The following is an 18,673-nucleotide window of genomic DNA, read 5'->3' as shown; positions in this document are numbered from 1 at the left end:
AAACACATTACATTCTTAAGAATTCGCTTGTTTTTTTACAGTACAAAGTAAAGTGACAATACTTTGTTGGTATTTGGTAAAGGAAAGTACGCGGCGTAACCTTCGTTTACAACACACCCCCTCAATAAACTAAGCCATTGTGGTCGTTGGATTCATGTAGTGGTCCGCCCAGCATTGGCGCAAAGGTAACAACCGTTGGGGAGCAGAAACTCTCCCAATGGCTGCGGAAAGGGTAGGCAAAGCAGACAGGTGGCAGGGTTTGTACTTACTTCTTCGCTGTCGCTGTCCCTTCAGGGGCTGCCCGCTGCAGATATATTCCAAGCAGTTCAAAGTAATAAAAACCCAAGGAACGAGTCGCACTTGCATAGTAACCCTCTGCGCGGATCTCCCTCCAGTGCGCGGTAAGGCGGCGCAGGTCGCCCCTGCCGTGTGCACCCCCGGCCCCCTCGGCAGGTCAGGCTGAGTCCAGCAGGGTTACTCTCCTTTCACCAGCAGGGGCAAGGAAAGGGTAGGGAAGGGAGCCCCGGGAGTGCCGGCGAGCACCATGCTGCTCTGACCTCAGGGGGGTCCAGGGCACGGGGTGCGGGACCAGCGCAGTTCTGTGTCCTCGGGCGCGGAGACCATCTGAACGCTCTCAGAAGAACCAGGGTTTCGCAGCAAAGTAGGGCGGGGGCGAACACGACTCCACGGAACCCCCGCTCGGTCTGTCCCCTGAAACGCCGACTCCAGAGATATCCAAGCAATCCACTTTCCCAGAGACCGAGGCTGGTAGCAACGAGGGGCACCCCTCGGGCTGAGGGCAGACGCCAGAGGGAGGGGGCAACGAGGTGGCTGCGAGGGGCGCTCAGAGGGAGGTATGGCCAACACTACCGGTGGTCTCTGCTGTCCAGGAGAGCATCTTTCAGAGAGTAAAATTCGCGACCAAAGCTCCCTCAGAGGGCGATTTGACCAGAGTGTGGTAAACTTTACAGATCTGTAAAAAGGTGGGATTCGAAAAAGGGGGGGGGGGCTGTCCCCCGGCGTCTCTCTGACAGTGCTGGTGGTGAGGAGCAGTTGTGCTTCAAAGCTTCGATCAGGCAGTTTTTGTGATGGGGAGGGGGGCGTGTTCCTCAATGACCCTGTGCCTCTTCACCATGATAGTATTGGGGGTCAGCCGGGTTGCACCTCTGCCAGTATGGGAGGCGAAGTAAACCTGTACCCCAATGCGTCGTCCGGAAATACTAGAGCGAGGGAGAGATATGCCACTATGCTTCGTCCTGGCAATGTTAGAGGCAAACCCAGGCGTGGGGTGGTACCTCACTCTGAGGAATGAAGGTGTCGCACTGCGTCTGCGTTGGTACTGTAGACTGCTTCGCACTGATTTATTTCCAGAAAGCAATTCACAGCTAAACGCTCCAGGGCGAATCTTCTAGTTTTGCTTGTTTTTTCCCTGTTTGGAAACCTTTTAACTCCCGTAACTGTCTGTATACGTTGGCTTCTCCCCTTTTTCCCACTCTCTCTCTGAGGAGGTGCGGAGAAAGTTTGCCAATCTCAGTCTTTCTCCCATAAGTTTCCCTGCTGCTGCGAGACAGGCGTCTGAAGTAGAGCACGCGTTTCCTCCGTCTCTCTCCAAAACCACCTCTCTCGTCTCCGTAAAAAAAAAAAACACTAAAAAAAGATTATGTGAGGGACTTCAACTCCAATAGGTTGAGGGTAGCGGGAAGGAGAAGCCTCAATTCGTCAGCTGGCTGGTTGGATTTAGCGAGAGTATTGTTTGTGTGGGTGGGGGGACCCAACTTTTTTTTTTTTTTTTTTAGCATGTGCACTGATAATTTTCGGAGAAAAACTGAGACGCCACATGTTAAAAGGAAATGCAATTATGTTTCATGTGAAACACGCACGTGAATTGACGACTTTTCAGAACAATGTAAATAAATAAATATATGTTTTCGGAGATAGTTTTGGTAATGTTTTAAGGCATTAATAGATCTGGGTAGGAAGGGGAAAGGACGTTGAGTTGGGCTCTTGCTCTGCCTCGCGCTCTCCTTGCTCTCGAGACAGAGAATGTCTGACGCGTCGGCGCAGTCTCCAACTGCCAGAAAGAAGCGTGCGCGTGGTCCCCACTGGACACTTCGGTTAGTCAGCATCTCCCTCAGCAACTGCGGGCTCCTTGCATTCAGGTTTCCGTCTGCATGGCCTCTCCCACTTCATCACCCCACACCCTCCTCCTGACTCCCTTCCCTTCCACGCTAAGCTACACTACTATAGATTACTCGTTATGTCGACTTCCCCTCAGTAACAATTTCTGGTTATTACATTGATTTCTATTTGATTTCGCAGTCAACATTCCATACTGTTATATACAATTCGATAGGATCTGATAAAGTCGAAATATAGATACAGAGAGCTTCGAATTTCTAAAACAAGTGCAGTATACTATTACAATTTTTCATTTGCGGCCGTTCATGTGCTCAATTCATCACTCGTCTATTGTTTGCTATTTTTATATGGTTAAGAACAGCGGCAGACCCCATTCATTTTTAATGTTAACTTATCCATGTATTCACAAAAATATAGTCCTCAGACTTCATATGGTGTCCAGATAGGGGACAGTGTGGCAGTAATTCGGTATCCTGCCCAGGCAGGATTTATGTCAAGGAAAGGCAGAGGACCAGGCCAAAATCAGCAGTGGTAGTCACTTGGGCTCGCGATCCTTGTTCACGTCTTGAATTCCACAAGAAGCTGAAGATCGGGCTTTGCGAGTAGTCCCAGAAGTCCCTAGGTTTGGCTTGACTCACACCTTCTCAGTGCCACAATACCCTGCCAGGTGATAGTGCGCTCTGCACATCTGCGTAACATAATAACGGCAGGCAAAGCCACCCCCATATACATTTGTACACTTTCTCTGCAAATACGCCCAATCCTGATTGTAATAGAATCAAGTTGCTACCATTTTAATAGAATTTCAAAACACAGTACAGGTACCAAAAGCATCTCTTTGAAGTTAGATTAACTTAGAGCCAGTTATATTACTAATATCATATTACTAATACCTAAAGAAGTTCAAGCCCATCAGAATTTCAGATTTCAAACAAAAATAACAAGACTGGAGCACTCATTATTGGTCAGTCAAATCCCAGCTCCATCTTAATTGCTTGGGCAAAGATACACGTTATGATCATAGTCTCAGAGGGCCTTCAAATACGTTCAAATCACTATCTAGCCCTAATCACTAATGGGCTGATTATGATTGCAGATGCTCGCTGCACGCAAGAGGCCGCCCGACAATCACTCGGCGGTCCCACCCACCCTTTCATGATGAGACCGCTGTGCAGGCAATCGGAAAGGGCCTTTTTCTACTGGGGGTTGTGCTGTGGCCCAGGAAAAGAGCTGCAGCACAAACTTCAGTAGTAAATGGCACTTTGTGCACATCCATGCACCATGTGCCATGCTCACCACCATGTGGCACCTGGCACATGGTGCTTGGATGTGTGGGCTGGCCACTTAACAGTGGCCCACAGGAGACAGGGGCCATGCTTTCGGCCCCCAATGTCCCTTTCTGGCTGCCTTTCCATGGTGGTGGGACCACCATGAAAAGGCAGTCAGAAAAGAACATCCTTATCCCTACGGCGGCGTCTGCATGAGGCACTGCCCTCATGGTAGGGATAGGAGTCCGACCGCCACCCCGACAGGATACTTGATCCTGTCGGATGTGGCAGTCTGTCCCCAAGACCGCTGTGGTCCAACCGTCCGCATCGTAATGCGGCTATTGCACCGATGGCCTGGATGTCGGTGGGACCAGACGGCTGATGGTAAGGCAACAGTTAGGATCAAAAGAGGGCACCATTCCTTGATAAATTTGTGACTACAGGATGAGCCCTCCTCAACAGACCATGATGCACGTAGCTACAAAAATATAGATACCTTGGAAAGAGGTTGGTCTGTCTATCTTTAGCTCTATGTGTATAGTATAATAATTTGACTATCTCCACCCTCACTTATTGAAAGGGATAACAAGCATTTGCAATGCAATCGGTCTCGCCTTTGGGACCTTCTATGTATTTAGCTGTGCAGCACATTAGCCTGGGTGCTGAAACATCTACTGTTCTTTAACATGGAGGAAAAGTAAGCACCAAACTGCATGACATGCCAGGTATGGGAACACATGAGAGAAATATTGCGTTTCAGCAGGAAATGGTATAGTCCAAAGCTCTGTTTTTACTATAAAATCAGGGGCTTCGGTGGTCATATCACTGAAAATACAAGATTTGAAAAAATATTATTGTCTACAGGTGCTTGTCGAAGACAATTTATATGGACTGGAATCTAGAGAATGCTAACGTGATTCTGGTATTTTACTGACCTCTGCTGGTCGTTTTCTATCAAGAAAGTTAAATAGAGGCAGTTGCCAGAAAAATAAAAAAAAGACAGTCCCTCAGCAGAAGGCAATTCTGGTATTTTGCTGACCTCTGCTGGCCATTTTCTATCAAAACAGTTAAATAGAGGGAGTTGAACTGAAAAAAAATCCCTAAGCGGAAGCAAACAAGTCCTAGGGCTGATCTCCAGAGTCCACAAAGTACATACACATATAAGTATATAATAAGTATATACTAAAGAATATACAAGAGGTCTCGAAGCTCGACCTAAAAAATAAGCGCATAACCCTGATGAATGACCTAGACTGAGCATGCTATTTAATAGGGCAGAAACATGTTGATAGATACATTGGGATCGGAAGGATCATAAAAATCCCAAGCTATGCCTGTAGATTACTTTAAGGTAATCAAGTTTTTATTTTTCATTCATACCCAAGGTATCACATAAATAAAAGGATACTTGGTGGTATTCCTTGAGGTATTTTTATTTTAGGAACTGGAACATTGTTATCCAGAGTAGAAAAATATCTAAGAACTCCTTCGGGACAGTCTAACCCGAGGTCAAGTCTGCCCTTGTGGTATCATCCTACCAGGGTGGGACAAGTTGGCCTATGATGAAGCATGTTACATTACATGTGTGAGCTCACCTTGTCCAATTCTTGGATTGACCATCACCAATAGGAGATCAATAAGTATCTACACAGGTTTGTGAAAAATTAAACACCAAACCTTTTCTCTCAGACCAGGGAACTTTTCTTTTCCTTCGGCCTCTGATATTCAGCCACCACATCTCATTTTTTTTATATATATATATATATATATCTATATATATATATATATATATATATATATATATATATATATATATATATATATATATTATCTACTGGCAGTCGCCAGTAGATAGTTATAGTTAGGACCGTGTTTCAATAGGAAATCTGCAACATTCTATTTGGAATAACTTTGGCGCCGATTGACGAATCCTCGCGAAATTCTCAAAATAGGTGGGGCGCTCCGCTCTGCTCCTTCCCTGAAAGTCTCGGGGGGATTCGTCAAGCGGGGGCTGAGAAAAAGGGGGGGTCCCAAAACGCGTTTTCCCCATGCATTTTTCCATAGGACCTTTAGTCCGAGCTACAGCCCGAACGGCTGAACAGAATTACTTGAAATTTGGCAGAGAGGTAGCCCTCAGGTCAGGGATGTGCCTTTTGAAGGTCTCGTGTAAATCTGTTCAGTATTTCCTGAGAAAATAGCATTTAAATCAATATATATATCTATAGGCGCGCTCCGAGCGCGTACCGTAAGCTTACCGTACGCGCACGCCGCCGTGCGCGAGCGCGATTCTGATTGGTTGTTAGATCTTAGTTAACATTCGAATTGGTCGAAAACCAGGAAGTGTCGGCCGCCATTTTGTCTCTCGCAGTCTGAGGGGGTGAAAAACAAAGGTGGAGAACGTGAAAAGGGGGCAGGGTGGACAGTTCCTGACCCCCTAGCCTTTGTCAGGGGGTCCCAGAAGGACCCCCAAGGGCAAAAATTAATTGTAATTTTTTTTTGAAAAATCGCGGAATTCGCGTAGCGTACGCGCACGGCATAAACGGAAAAATTCCGCGAACTTCGCGTAACGATTCCGCGACTACGCGTACCGTGCGCGCACGGCAACATTTTTTTTTCAAAAAGGAGAGATTAAAAAAAAATACAAAAAATTGTGAGGTAAGGTTGGCTCTTAAAAGAGCCGTTGTGTTAATACAGGGATAGAGGAAAGAAAGAATGGGAATATTATGAACGTCTACAAACGTGCTGGTCTATCTTATTGTTAATAAGGGAAACTCTGGTCTCCCCAAAAACAATAAGACCACAACACGTTGTACACCTCATTGAAACCCTCCGAAATCGAGGGTTAATGTCCAGAGGAGCTGAAGAAGGTGATGCTCCCACCTCAGAGGAAGGGCTCAGCTGAGCTGCCGATGATGTACTCGGCTGAGCTTCTGAGGTTGGGCTCCGGTGACTTACTGAAGAGTTTTCTTCAGTATGTCGAGCAAAGGTCCTGGGATGTTTATCCCTAATGTGTCTCATCATAGAGTAATTTCCAAAGGAATACTTCTTCCTGGGATCTCCTCTAGATAAAACATGGTCACAAAGTGTGCAAGTGACCAATGGAGCATTGACCTTTTTCTGCCCCTCTGGAAAAGTAAAATACTCCCACACAAAATAATCCTTTTGTTTCCTCCTTCTCTGTCTGATGATGGTGCTGCTAGGCTCACTCTCAGAAGAGGACTGCTGTTCTGCCATTGTATCTCAATGTCAATTCAGCTCCTTCTCCTAGGGGATCTCAAGCAGTAATGAGGGGAAATGGGTGTGGTGTTGGAAGTTTCTGGAACTGAAAGTAGTTTCAACCAATGAAAAGTGTTCTTTGTGGACCACATGACCTACCGTGCGCGCTCCGTAAGCTTACGGTACGCGCTCGTAAACAAGTACGCATGCGCAAACGTGACGTAAACATGCGCCTACGGAGCGCTTACGGAGCGCGTACGTAGGACGCACTCGCGCATGCGCATTACACGCACCCGCGTAACCGCGACGTTAGTTCCGCGCAACGCGCATGCGTGTACGCGTACATCACATACGTATCACGTAAGTGCACCGTACTTATGACGTACGGAGCGTGTAGCGTCAGCTTACCGTACGCGCACGGCAAAAAATCAATAAAAAAAAAAATTAAAAGTTTCAAGGGTTGTAGAAGATAATAACTGTGATGTACAACTGTATGTAAACATTAATTTGAAAAAAATTAACCATTCCATAATGCAGGATATAGTACATATATTATTTTATACATAGGTTGGATATTATTTTTTAATAAAAATCTCAAAAAAAATTTGCATTTAAAAAACCTTTGCAATTCACTGAAAAAAACATAGGTTTCACACACGTTATAGTTAGGAATTAGCATTTAAAAAACCTTGCAAATTCACTGAAAAAACCATAGGTTTCACACATGTTATAGTTAGCAGGACATTTCACTCGTGAAAAACCTATGAAATTCCCCCGTTATAGTTAGTGCAGGCAACTAACGCGACCGCAATCCTCTGCTGATGATGTCAGATATTACATCACTGATGACATATGTTTTTTTCTGAAAAAAAAATATTTGTAATATATGTATAGCTAAAAATTAATGGAAGAAGACATGGGTAAATTAGTGTCTAAATACAGTGATGTAATATCTGACGTCATCAGCAGAGGATTGCGGTCGCGTGAGTTATAGTTGCCTGCACTAACTATAACGGGGGAATTTAATTGGTTTTTCACGAGTGAAATGTCCTGCTAACTATAACATGTGTATATATATATATGCCACAAGGAATCGCCTCAAGGGTTGCGCAGCATACACGCGCAAGAGACGAACACGGACCCAGAAGTAGGTGCTATTAGATTTTTATTCAGTCCATAACCTGCACCACCGCCATGACGCGTTTCGGCCTACTGGAGGCCTTGATCACAGTGATGTCATTTGAGATGTCATCAGTGATGTCATGAGTGATGTCACTGACCATGTCATGAGTGATGTAATATGTGACGTCATCAGCAGTGCATTGCGGGCACGCGAGTTATAGTTAGCTGAACTAACTATAACGGGGGAGTTTCAATGGTTTTGTACAAGTGAAAAATCCAGCTAACTATAACACCCCTGAAACCCATGGTTTTTTCAGTGAATTTCTGAGGTTTTTTAAATGCTAATTCCTAACTATAACGTGCCTGAAACCTATGTTTTTTTCTGTGAATTTCAAAGGTTTTTTAAATGCTAATTTCTAACTATGCCTACAGAGATAGGACATGTGAAGAAAAAAGAAAAAATGCACAGAAAGAAAAAAAAGAAGTGCAGAAAGAAGCAACAGAAGTCCTCAAAGATGAAGAAAAGTGCAGGAAGAAGGATAACGTGCAGAAAGAACAAAAAGAAGAGCAGAAAGAAGCCTTGTTGCAAAATCATCCTGTACCCTCAACTTTTTCAGACAGATACTGGTGGTAACTGAGTCTGACTAACCAGTCCTAGAGCCAGTGCTATTTTAAAAGACACTTAGAATACAGTGAAAACACCTACATACACTAGGGAACGTTATGCGTTGGGGTCCCCCTGTGATTAGCATGACCTCCTCTGTAAGCCCCTAGTATATAATAGGGCAGGGGGATTAAAACTTCCTCTTAAAACAGGCCACAGGGCGTTTTTGCACACGGTAACTCAGGCCCCGTCCCCTCCCTTCACCACTGTGTAAACACGCCCTGTGTCCATTTATAGTTGGGAGATTAAGTTCATTTGAATCCTGAGGGTCCCTAGGGTCCAACTAGCCCACTAGGTACCTCCAGTAAGTGCCACAGAGCTGCGTTGCAGAGAGGTGTAAAAAGTGGCACGACCTGGACCACCTCTCTGCAATGCAGCTCAGTGGCGCTTACTGGAAGCACTTGGTGGGCTAGTTAGCCCCCAGGGGCCCTCAGTATTGAAGGGAAATTATATCCCCAATTTAAAACGTGCCATAGTGCGTGTTTGCACACGTCACCTCAGGCCCCATCCCCTCCCTTCACCACTGTGTAAACGCGCCCTGTGGCTGTTTTAAGTTGAGAGATTAAGTCCCCTTGAATCCTAAGGGTCCCTAGGGTCAAACTAGACCACTAGGTACCTCCAGTAAGCACCACAGAGCTGTGTTGCAGAGAGGTGTAAAAAGGGGCTTGGCCTCAGAACACCTGTCTGCAGCGCAGCTCCCTGGCGCATACTGGAGATGCCTGTTGGGCTAGTTGGCCCTCAGGGACCCTCAGTATTGAAGAGGAATTAATTCCCCAACTTACAACTCGCCAGGGGGCGCGTTTGCAAAGTGCTGCAAGGAGGGGGCGTCGCCTCCGGCACGATGCCAGTCTTTATTTATTTTAATTTTGTAAGAAGGGGGGCTGTGTGGTTCCCCTTCTTATTCTAATTTATTGGCCCTGATGACCCCATCCCTCAGGGCCTGTCTCCTAATTATATCTTTTTGACCCCAATCCCCAGGGCCGGCTACTGTTTTTTATTATTTAAAAAAAATATATATTTATAGACACAGCTAGGACATGCTGGACAAACCGTACGTACCTATCACCATGACGATTTGCGTGATATTCATTAAAAGGCGACTATGCATGCAATCCACGTGGAATGTATTTACACCACTAGTGAAGCTCTGACATGTCTGATGCCCTACCGTGCCTAATCCCGGTAGACACCCTTGTCGTTTATTTATACAAACATGGGTAGCTATTGACGGGCACATTTAATACACATGCACACCAAGCCATTCAAAGGGGATTCGACAAAAATTAGACCAAAACTATGCAAGCAACCCCCCTCACGATTAATAAAACACACATCCACTGCTGGATGTGTAATACTTTTTATTTTACTCTCTGGAAAGGGGACGAACATCACTTGAGAGTCACAGCGCGCTCCTGGCAGAGCCCAATGCTGTGTTACACCCACCATTGCCTGCTGAGTGCCACACACCTCTGTGTTGTATTCCACTAGCTAGTGCATATGCTATGACACTCTAGCCCATGTGCACTGTAACACCACCCCGTGAATATGTCATGCCACACTTGTCTTCACACGGGTTATATTGCCCCATCTAACGTGCCTTCCTCGATGCCTATGTTATAACGCACAGTGCTATGCCATACATATTACAATCTGGGATCCATATCTTTGTCACAGTGCATATGCAACGTTACACTCCCCAGCACATATTTTATATTACAACTTAAGAGACTAGTTAGGTTACACAACACTGCCCTGTGCATATTACACTCCAAGGCGCATATCGCATAGCACGCGCTAGTGCCTGTGCTATCTCGCGCTCTCCAATGAATCTGTCATTGCGCACAATGTATTGCATATTATATTTCACGCCCGGTTCATCTTATATCACACTTTTTGGTGCATAGTTTATACCATACACTATATCTAGTTTTCATTTTCAATCGTGCTCTCAGGACTATGTTCTATATAACACTGTGTTCACCTACCCTTTTCATGGGCATTACATTTTGCGATAGGGGTGGAGGGTCAGAGGGTGTTTCTGCCAAGTGAGCCCGGAGTCACAGTCAAAAACGTCCTCTTCTTCCTGAATAAAAGTGAGATTATGCTGCATACTTGTTCATATTTTAAGTAGTTCGCACAGACACACGTTTTAAAAACAATAAAGTTCCTAATACCCGCCTTCTCTGAACAGTTAGCTTGCTGCCCCATCCCCCTCCTCCCTATCCTCTGTTGTGTGAATCCATGGACTAGCCTCCTCCCTCCTGCCATGCATGGTCTGATGTGCTGCCACTGCCCTCAATTTAGTATGATGTACCAGTCCACTCCTCCTGCCCTCCATTGCCCAATTCTATGTCCCATCATTGACCTCCTGCTTAAACTCTGTGCTTAGCTTGCTGCCCCTATTCTCCTTCCCCCTGCCCTCCGATGTCTTTGTGCATGCCCCTGCTCCATCCTTTTTGCCAACCATGTTCCATGGACCTGCCACTCCTATCTACTCTGAGTGTTCTGTTGAGCTGCCACTCCCCTCCCACCTGCCTAGCATTGTCAGATGACTGTAACCTGTCCCTGCCACCTCCACCCTGCCTGTCCACATGCCATGCCCCTATCCTCTTCCTTCTGTCCACATGGTCCATTGTACTGCCACACCCTTCTGCCCTCCCTGGTCTGTTGTGCTGCAACTGCTCCTCCTGCCTGTCCCGTGCGGTCTGTTGTGAGGCCCCTTCCCCTGAACTTTCTTGTCTGTGCACAGGTCCTGACCCTCCCTTCTATCCTCCATCGTCCTTTGTGCATGCTTCTGCACCCTCCTTCTTGCTCATCATAGCCATTGTGCTGCCACTAACCCTCCCACTTGCCATGTATGGTCTTCTGTGCTGCCATGGCCGCTCCCACCTTCCCTGTCTGGTCAGTTAGCTGCCCCTGACCCCCTCCCACCTTCCCTCCATGGTCTGTGTGTATGCCATCACAGTCTCACTGTTGCTCTTCATGGTGTCTTGCTTCTAGTGCCCATCCTGCCTGACCTCCATGGCTATCTTGCTGCTCCTGCCCTGCCCCCTTGCCCCCATCCCTCTGTTTACATGTGCAGACCCCTACTCCCGCCCTCCTGGCTTGTCTGTTCCATTGTAATGCCCCTGATACGTCCCTCCTGCCCTTTATGGTCTGTTATGCTGCAGCTTTCTCTCCTGTCTGTCCATTATGGTCAGCTAGCTACCATTGCCTCTTGCCCCTCTGTTCTCTGTTGTCCATGTGCATGGTCCTGTCCCCTCCCTCTTGCTTTCTATGGATTGTTCTGCTGCACTCCCGTCCCGCATGCCCTGTGTGGTGTATTGTGCTGCTGCAAACCCTGATGCCTGTCCTGCAGGGTCAGTTTGGTGCACCTCTCCATGTCCCTCCTGTCCTCTGTTATCCAAGTCCATGTCCCTACTCCATTTCCTTCCATGATCCAATGTACCATACTTGCGAACATTTTGAACTTGGTAAGAGGGAGATTTTGAAAAAAAGCTGGGGTATTGATTTTCCCCTTTGAGTTACATTGAAAAAGAGGAGATTGTAGACAGGAGACAGATCAAATAAAGCCCATTTGAGCTTAAAAACATTGGACGTTTCCTGGCTGAATCAGGTCTGTTGGCATGTATGGTTGTACTACCATTGCCTCTTCCTTCTGCCCACAATGGTCTATTACATTGCCACAGCCTCTCTTGCAAGTCCTGTATTGTTGGTTTGTTGCCCCTGCCCCCCTTTCCACTGCCCTCCATAATCTGTTGTGCTGCCACGGCCCTTCCTGCCTGCTCAGTGTGGTTAAATTGTTGCCTTTGCACCCTCCTACCTGCCTTCAATTTTCAGAGTCCGTGCCCCTGGCCTCTGCCTCTCAACAGTATCCTAATGAACAACTAGATTGCTAACATTCTATATTTATTACAAAAGTGTGGAACGCCTGACGTCATCTTGATGTAATCAAAACTGTAATACCTAGAGCATTTCCTTTAGAAATTACATATATGAGAGGGTCTTATTGGCATCAAAATTATGGTTAGTGCTCTAAAAGACTAAAATAAGGACATATTTTCTGAGTTTTCAAATAGCGACAAAGCACTTTTAAATTATTTGTTATCTTTATGTTTTTTTATCCAGTTGACCACTTGATTAAATGTTGCACTTAGGGGAGAGGATGTGGTGTTACTTCCAGAACTGCAGACTTTGCGACTGGGGACCAGGTTGGAGTTTCTGCTTCAGCTCGACATTCTGTGATTCTGGTCAAATCACTTAGTCTCCCCATGTCTACAACCAAAATGAATTTGTTCTTGTGTGATGTAACCAATGCTCATCTAAAGCACTTTAATACCTGACAAGTCTGCACTATATAACACTGCAAAAACACAAAATAATAAGTGTTTTGCACACGTCTGTCATTGGGCTATATTTGGGCTACATCTGGGTGATTTTGGGCTACATTTGGGCTCTTTTGTCTCCGGTGGCCATTTTGGGAGATTTATTTGTTATGAAGTTTCCTAATTTCCTCATGTACTGCAGTCTCCTCAGTAGGAAATGCTTTCAGTTTTTTACTTTGATTCCATCATGAAGGTATTCAGATATGTCACACATTTGCCATAAATTCTGAATGTTAGCACTCCAGTTGCTCATTAGATCACTGTAGTAAAACTACTGTTCACCGTGGAAGTCTGCTCCTGGTATTAAAAGTGCATGTTTCAGTCTGCATGTCAGAATTTTTTAATGAAATAGAAGAGGATTTGAGAAGTCACTCAAAATGTGCCCTCATTTTCTTTCTTCAGCATTAATCATAATTTCTATGGCAAAATGAACCCCCTCATTGTGTTCCTTTTTAAATTAAATGTTTTAAGTGTTACCAGTTTATTCCAATCAAGATGGCTTCAGGTGTGCCATACTTTTGTCATAATGAAGACAGTAAGCGCTCTAGTTGTTTTTAAGAACACTCTGGGACATTCTGTCATTGGGCTATACTTGGGCTACATCTGGGTGATATTTGGGCTACATTTGGGCTCTTTTGTCTCTGGTGGCCATCTTGGGAGACTTATTTGTTATGAAGTTTCCTAATTTCCTCATTTACTGCAGTCTCCTCAGTAGGAAATACTTTCAGTTTTTTACTTTGATTCCATCAAGAAGGCATTCAGATGTGTCACACATTGGCCATAAATTCAGAATGTTAGCACTCTTTTTGCTCATTAGATCACTGTAGTAAAGCTACTGCTCACCAGGGAAAACTGCTGCTGGTATTGAAAGTGCATGTTTCAGTCTGCATGTCAGAATTGTTTAATGAAATAGAAGAGGATTTGAGAAGTCACTCAAAATGTGCCCTAATTTTTCTTTCTGCAGCACTAATCATACTTTTTATGGAAAAATGAACCCCCACATTTTGTTCCTTTTTAAATTAAATGTTTTAAAAGTTACCACTTTAATCCAAGCAAAATGGCTTCAGGTGTGCCATACGTTTATCATAAGTAGGACTGTTAGCGCTCTAGTTGTTCTATGGAACACTCTGGGAAGCTGCAGTAGAACACAAAGGAATCAACTGACAGTATCTGCCCTTGTTGGATGTACATGTTTTACTGAGAATGTCAGACTTCATTCTCACATGACTGAGAAAGATAATGTGAATTTACAGAAAATATGCTCTCAGTTTAGCTTATAGATCACCTTCCAAACCTCTGTGGGAAAAGCATGAGAAAATATTTTTCTCTCAATCATGATATCCCAGCAGAAGGCTTTTTCACATGGTGAAATCACCTTAGAACATACCACAATTCCTAAAATGAGTATGGTACCATCAACAAATGATTTATAATGTGACTAAAGTCTTAAAATCTTCTATTAACTGCAATGCTTTTTAATGAGGTGCTATCATGTATATTGGTCCCAAGATGGCTGCCAACACTTCTTGGATGAAGTGCTGACAGCCAATCAGATCTCAGGATGAGATGTGTGGTTAGGCTCCGCCCATATATATATATGATTTTAATTTTGATTTTCTCAGGAACTACTGAACAGATTGACACCAGACCTGCAAAAGGCACTTCCCTGACCTGAGGACTACCTCTCTGCCAAATTTTAAGTAATTCTGTTCAGCCGTTCGGGCTGTACCTTGGACTAAAGATCCCTATTGAAAAATGCATGTGGAAAACGTGTTTTGGGACCCCCCTTTTTTCTCGGCCCCCGCTTGATGAATCACCCCGAGACTTTCAGGGTAGGAGCGGAGCGGAGCGCCCCACCTATTTTGAAAATTTTGCGAGGATTCGTCAACCGGCGCCAAAGTTATTCCAAATAGAATGTTGCAGATTTCCTATGAAAACACGGTCCTAACTATAACTATCTACTGGCGACCGCCAGTAGATAATATATATATATATATATATTTATATATATATATATATATATATATATATATATATATATATATCACTGAAAAAACCATAGGTTTCACACATGTTATAGTTAGCGGAAATTTTACTGTTAAAAAACCAATGAAATTCCCCCGTTATAGTTAGTGCAGGCAACTATAACTCACGCGACCGCAATCCTCTGCTGATGCTAATACTGTATTTAGACACTTATTTGCCCATGTCTTCTTCCATACATTTTTAGCTATACATATATTACAAATATTTTTTTTTCATAAAGACACATATGTCATCAGCAGAAGATTGCGGTCGCGTGAGTTATAGTTGCCTGCACTAACTATAACGGGGGAATTTCATTGGTTTTTTATCAGTAAAATTTCCGCTAACTATAACATGTGTGAAACCTATGGTTTTTTCAGTGAATTTGCAAGGTTTTTTAAATGCTAATTCCTAACTATAACGTGTGTGAAACCTATGGTTTTTTCAGTGAATTTGTACGGTTTTTTAAATGCTAAGTTACTTTACGCCATTCGTGGCGTGCGCGCCTACTTAACGCAGTTCGTTCCGTGCGCGCACGGTGCGCTTCGCGCACCGTGCGCGCACAGTGAGCACGCGGTGCGCTTCGCGCACCGCGCGCCCACTTTACGCAGTTAGTGCCGTGCACGCACGGTGGGCACGCAGTGCGATGACAAAGCAAGAAAGCACGTCAACAAATCTGTTTCTGCTTTCCTCCGTGACTATGGTATGGGTGCCATTTACCACAACAACTTGCGTTATGACATGCAAGACATTTATAGAGGAGATGGTGTGCACTTCAATGATGAAGGGAACAGAGTCTTCCTCTTGAACCTTAGACTCTGCATCGGTACTTACTTGTAGGTACCACTAAAAAATCATTTCATAAACACAACGGCTCTTTTTAGAGCCCCCTAATATCTAAACACTTAAATCTGATTTTCATTTTTTTTTTTTTTTCCTTCCGTACGCTTACCGTAAGCTTACCGTACGCGTACCCCGTGATTTTTTTTAAAATCAATAAATGTTTTCTTTGTACTTTTCTGTCCTTCTTTGACCCCCTTACAAATGTTAGGGGGTCTGTAACTCTCCTCATTGCCCCCTTTCCTTGTTTTCACTCTTTTTTTTCAGAGTGAAATACACAAAATGGCGGCCGCCGCTTCCTGGTTTCGGCCGATTCGAATGTTTACTAAGATCTAAGAGCCAATCAGAATCGCGCTCGCGCACGCCACCGTACGCTTACCGTAAGCGTACGGTAAGCGTACCGTAAGCGGGCTCAGATATATATATTGATTTAAAGGCTATTTTCTCAGAATCTACTGAACAGATTTACACCAAACCTACAAAAGGCACTTCCTTGACCTAGGGACTACCTCTCTGCCAAATTTTGAGTAATTCTGTTCAGCCGTTCGGGCTGTAGCTCGTTCTAAAGGTCCTATGGAAAAATGCATGGGAAAAACGCGTTTTTGGACCCCCCTTTTATCTCAGCCCCCGCTTGACGGATCCCCCCGAGACTTTCAGGGTAGGAGCGGAGCGTAGCGCCCCACCTATTTTGAGAAATTCGCGAGGATTCGTCGACCGGCGCCAAAGTTATTCAAAATAGAATGTTGAGGTTTTCCTATGGAAACGTGGTCCTAACTATAACTACCTACTGGCGACCGCCAGTAGGTAATATATATATATATATATATATATATATATATATATATATATATATATATTCTGGACAACTCGCAATTGAAACTCCCTGGTAGGGAATCACGGGCGCAAACCACTTGAAGTGCCAAACAATTTTATTTATTCATTTTCCCCATCGATGTCAGGACGCGTTTCGGCCGTCCCAGCGGCCTTGATCACCTGACCACGCGTATGTGCAAGTCCGTTTTTAAAGTGCAAGTGCATACGTAATTTCAATAGACATAGAAGAAATGTTTTGACATCAGGAAATACAGTGTAAATACAATGCGTTCATCGAAAATCGAAAATAAACAAATGCCTGAAATATGTCACATTGTGATTTGAAATACAAGGCCCAAATGCCTATGATTATATCAATTAAATATATTTCGTATACATCTCTCTCCTTGATGTCGTTTGACCTAATGTCCTTTGTCATATTGTTTTTTGTATATAAAGTGCTCACCGTGTTATAGTAAAAAAACCATCATATAAATAAATTCCAAAGACTCCCACAGTAGTCCAACTTTAAGTTCGAATAAGTAACCTATTAATGTGCAAAAATGCAACAGTACTAGATGAACATAAAGTGACTGGTGCTACTTGGTGCAAAAAAGGCAATCATTTTAGAACAGTAGTCCGACTCCATGTTCAAAATACAAAGTCAATTAAGGTGCATAATGCAACAGTACTTTGATGAACATAAAGTGTCTGGTGCTACTGGTACAAAAAAGGGGGGCAATCTGTTAATGAAAACTAAGAATAAAATATACAGATAATCTAATTATAATAATATATAAAGGGAGAAAAATTCAATACAGCTAAACAAGCAAGTTCAAGTCAAATTCATCAGAGTAAAACAGGCAGACAGATATAGAGAATATATGTGAGACTAGTGCCATATTTAAAATGATTAATAAAAAGAACTGGGTATATAAATATAATGCCTACCCTAAAATGTCCTTAAAACCAATCATTAAAAATAGCAGTAAAAAGTCCCAATAGACTATACCTGTATTACTAAGCTCAAAAGGAGGGGAGAGTAATGCTACCAGGTAAAACAGTGGTTGCCTATATATACATAAAATTTAAAGAAAGGTATAAAGATCTTCCGTGGCATTCAGACCACCCGGCCATTTGGAATCAAACGCCAAAATATATTGAGTTTCCAAACGGCGGAGTGCGGCCTCCCTATTGCCGCCTCGTTTCTTCAACGGTACTGATTCGATGGCAAAATACTTAAGGCATTTGGGGTTGCTATTATGTACCTTTTAAAAATGCCTGGCCACGGGTTAATTCTGATCCTTATTGTTGATAGCTCTAATATGCTGCAGAATGCGTTTATGCACTGCCAACTTCGTGCTGCCTATATACTTCAAAGAGCAGTCACATTCCAGGACATATACACAGTGGTCCATTTTGCACGTGAGATGTTGTTTAATTTCCCTTTGTATATCTGGGAATGCCGTGCAATAGGTTTTAGTGTTTATGCCAAACTGGCAGGCCTTGCATGTAGAGCATTTAAAAAAAACATTTCTTATAGGCAACCAAATTTGTTTTTTAAAAGTCTCTTGACTGTTATCCGTCAGCATACTGCCCATGCTTTTAGCTTTACGGAAGGTGATGGAGGGATTGAGCGGCATAAGGCGCCCTATCACTGGGTCCTCACGTAAAAAATGCCAGTGTTTCCTCATTATATTCCTCAATTCCTTTTCTTGTTTGGAATATGTTAAGATGAGGCGTACCGGTTCTTTGTTAATGTTTGGTGCCTCCTTTTTATCTTTTTTTCTGTATTCCAAAATTTCCTCTCTTGGTTTTAGTTGGGATCTTTTCATGGCGGTCTCCGCTACTTCAAAACTAAACCCTCTAGCCAGGAACCTCATCATGCATTCTTTTTGCTTTATTTCCGTATCCTGAGGGTTGCTACATATACGCCGGATGCGGAGCATCTCCCCATAGGGTATACTTCTAATTAAATGCGGGGGATGCAAACTGGTTGCATGGAGAAGTGTGTTCCCTGCCGTAGGTTTTCTAAAAAGGGTAGTAGTTAAAATATTATTGCTGACTAAAACCTGTACATCTAAAAATGTCACTGTCTCATTGTCAACATTATATGTAAAAGAAAGGTTAAAATCATTACAGTTAATATCCTCTACAAATTTCAGTACACTATCTTTGGATCCTTGCCATATGATAAAAAG

General features: G+C 43.8%; 1 protein-coding gene across 1 annotated transcript in view; it reads right to left on the bottom strand.

The window, feature by feature from the left end:
- Nucleotides 1-504, bottom strand: part of RSPO3 (R-spondin 3) — a 400,364-nt gene extending 399,860 nt beyond the window's left edge. Inside the window, exon 1 of the mRNA XM_085611820.1 lies at nt 270-504. Within this exon, the coding sequence (XP_085467946.1) occupies nt 270-366 (97 nt within the window). The 5' untranslated portion in view covers nt 367-504. The remainder of the gene's footprint in view (nt 1-269) is intronic.
- Between the last annotated feature and the right edge of the window lie 18,169 nt (nt 505-18,673).

This window comes from Triturus cristatus, chromosome 6 (assembly GCF_964204655.1).
Source record: "Triturus cristatus chromosome 6, aTriCri1.1, whole genome shotgun sequence".
Taxonomy (NCBI): domain Eukaryota; kingdom Metazoa; phylum Chordata; class Amphibia; order Caudata; family Salamandridae; genus Triturus; species Triturus cristatus.
Note: the sequence above shows the minus strand (reverse complement) of the source record. Positions and strands in the feature narration are given on the sequence as shown.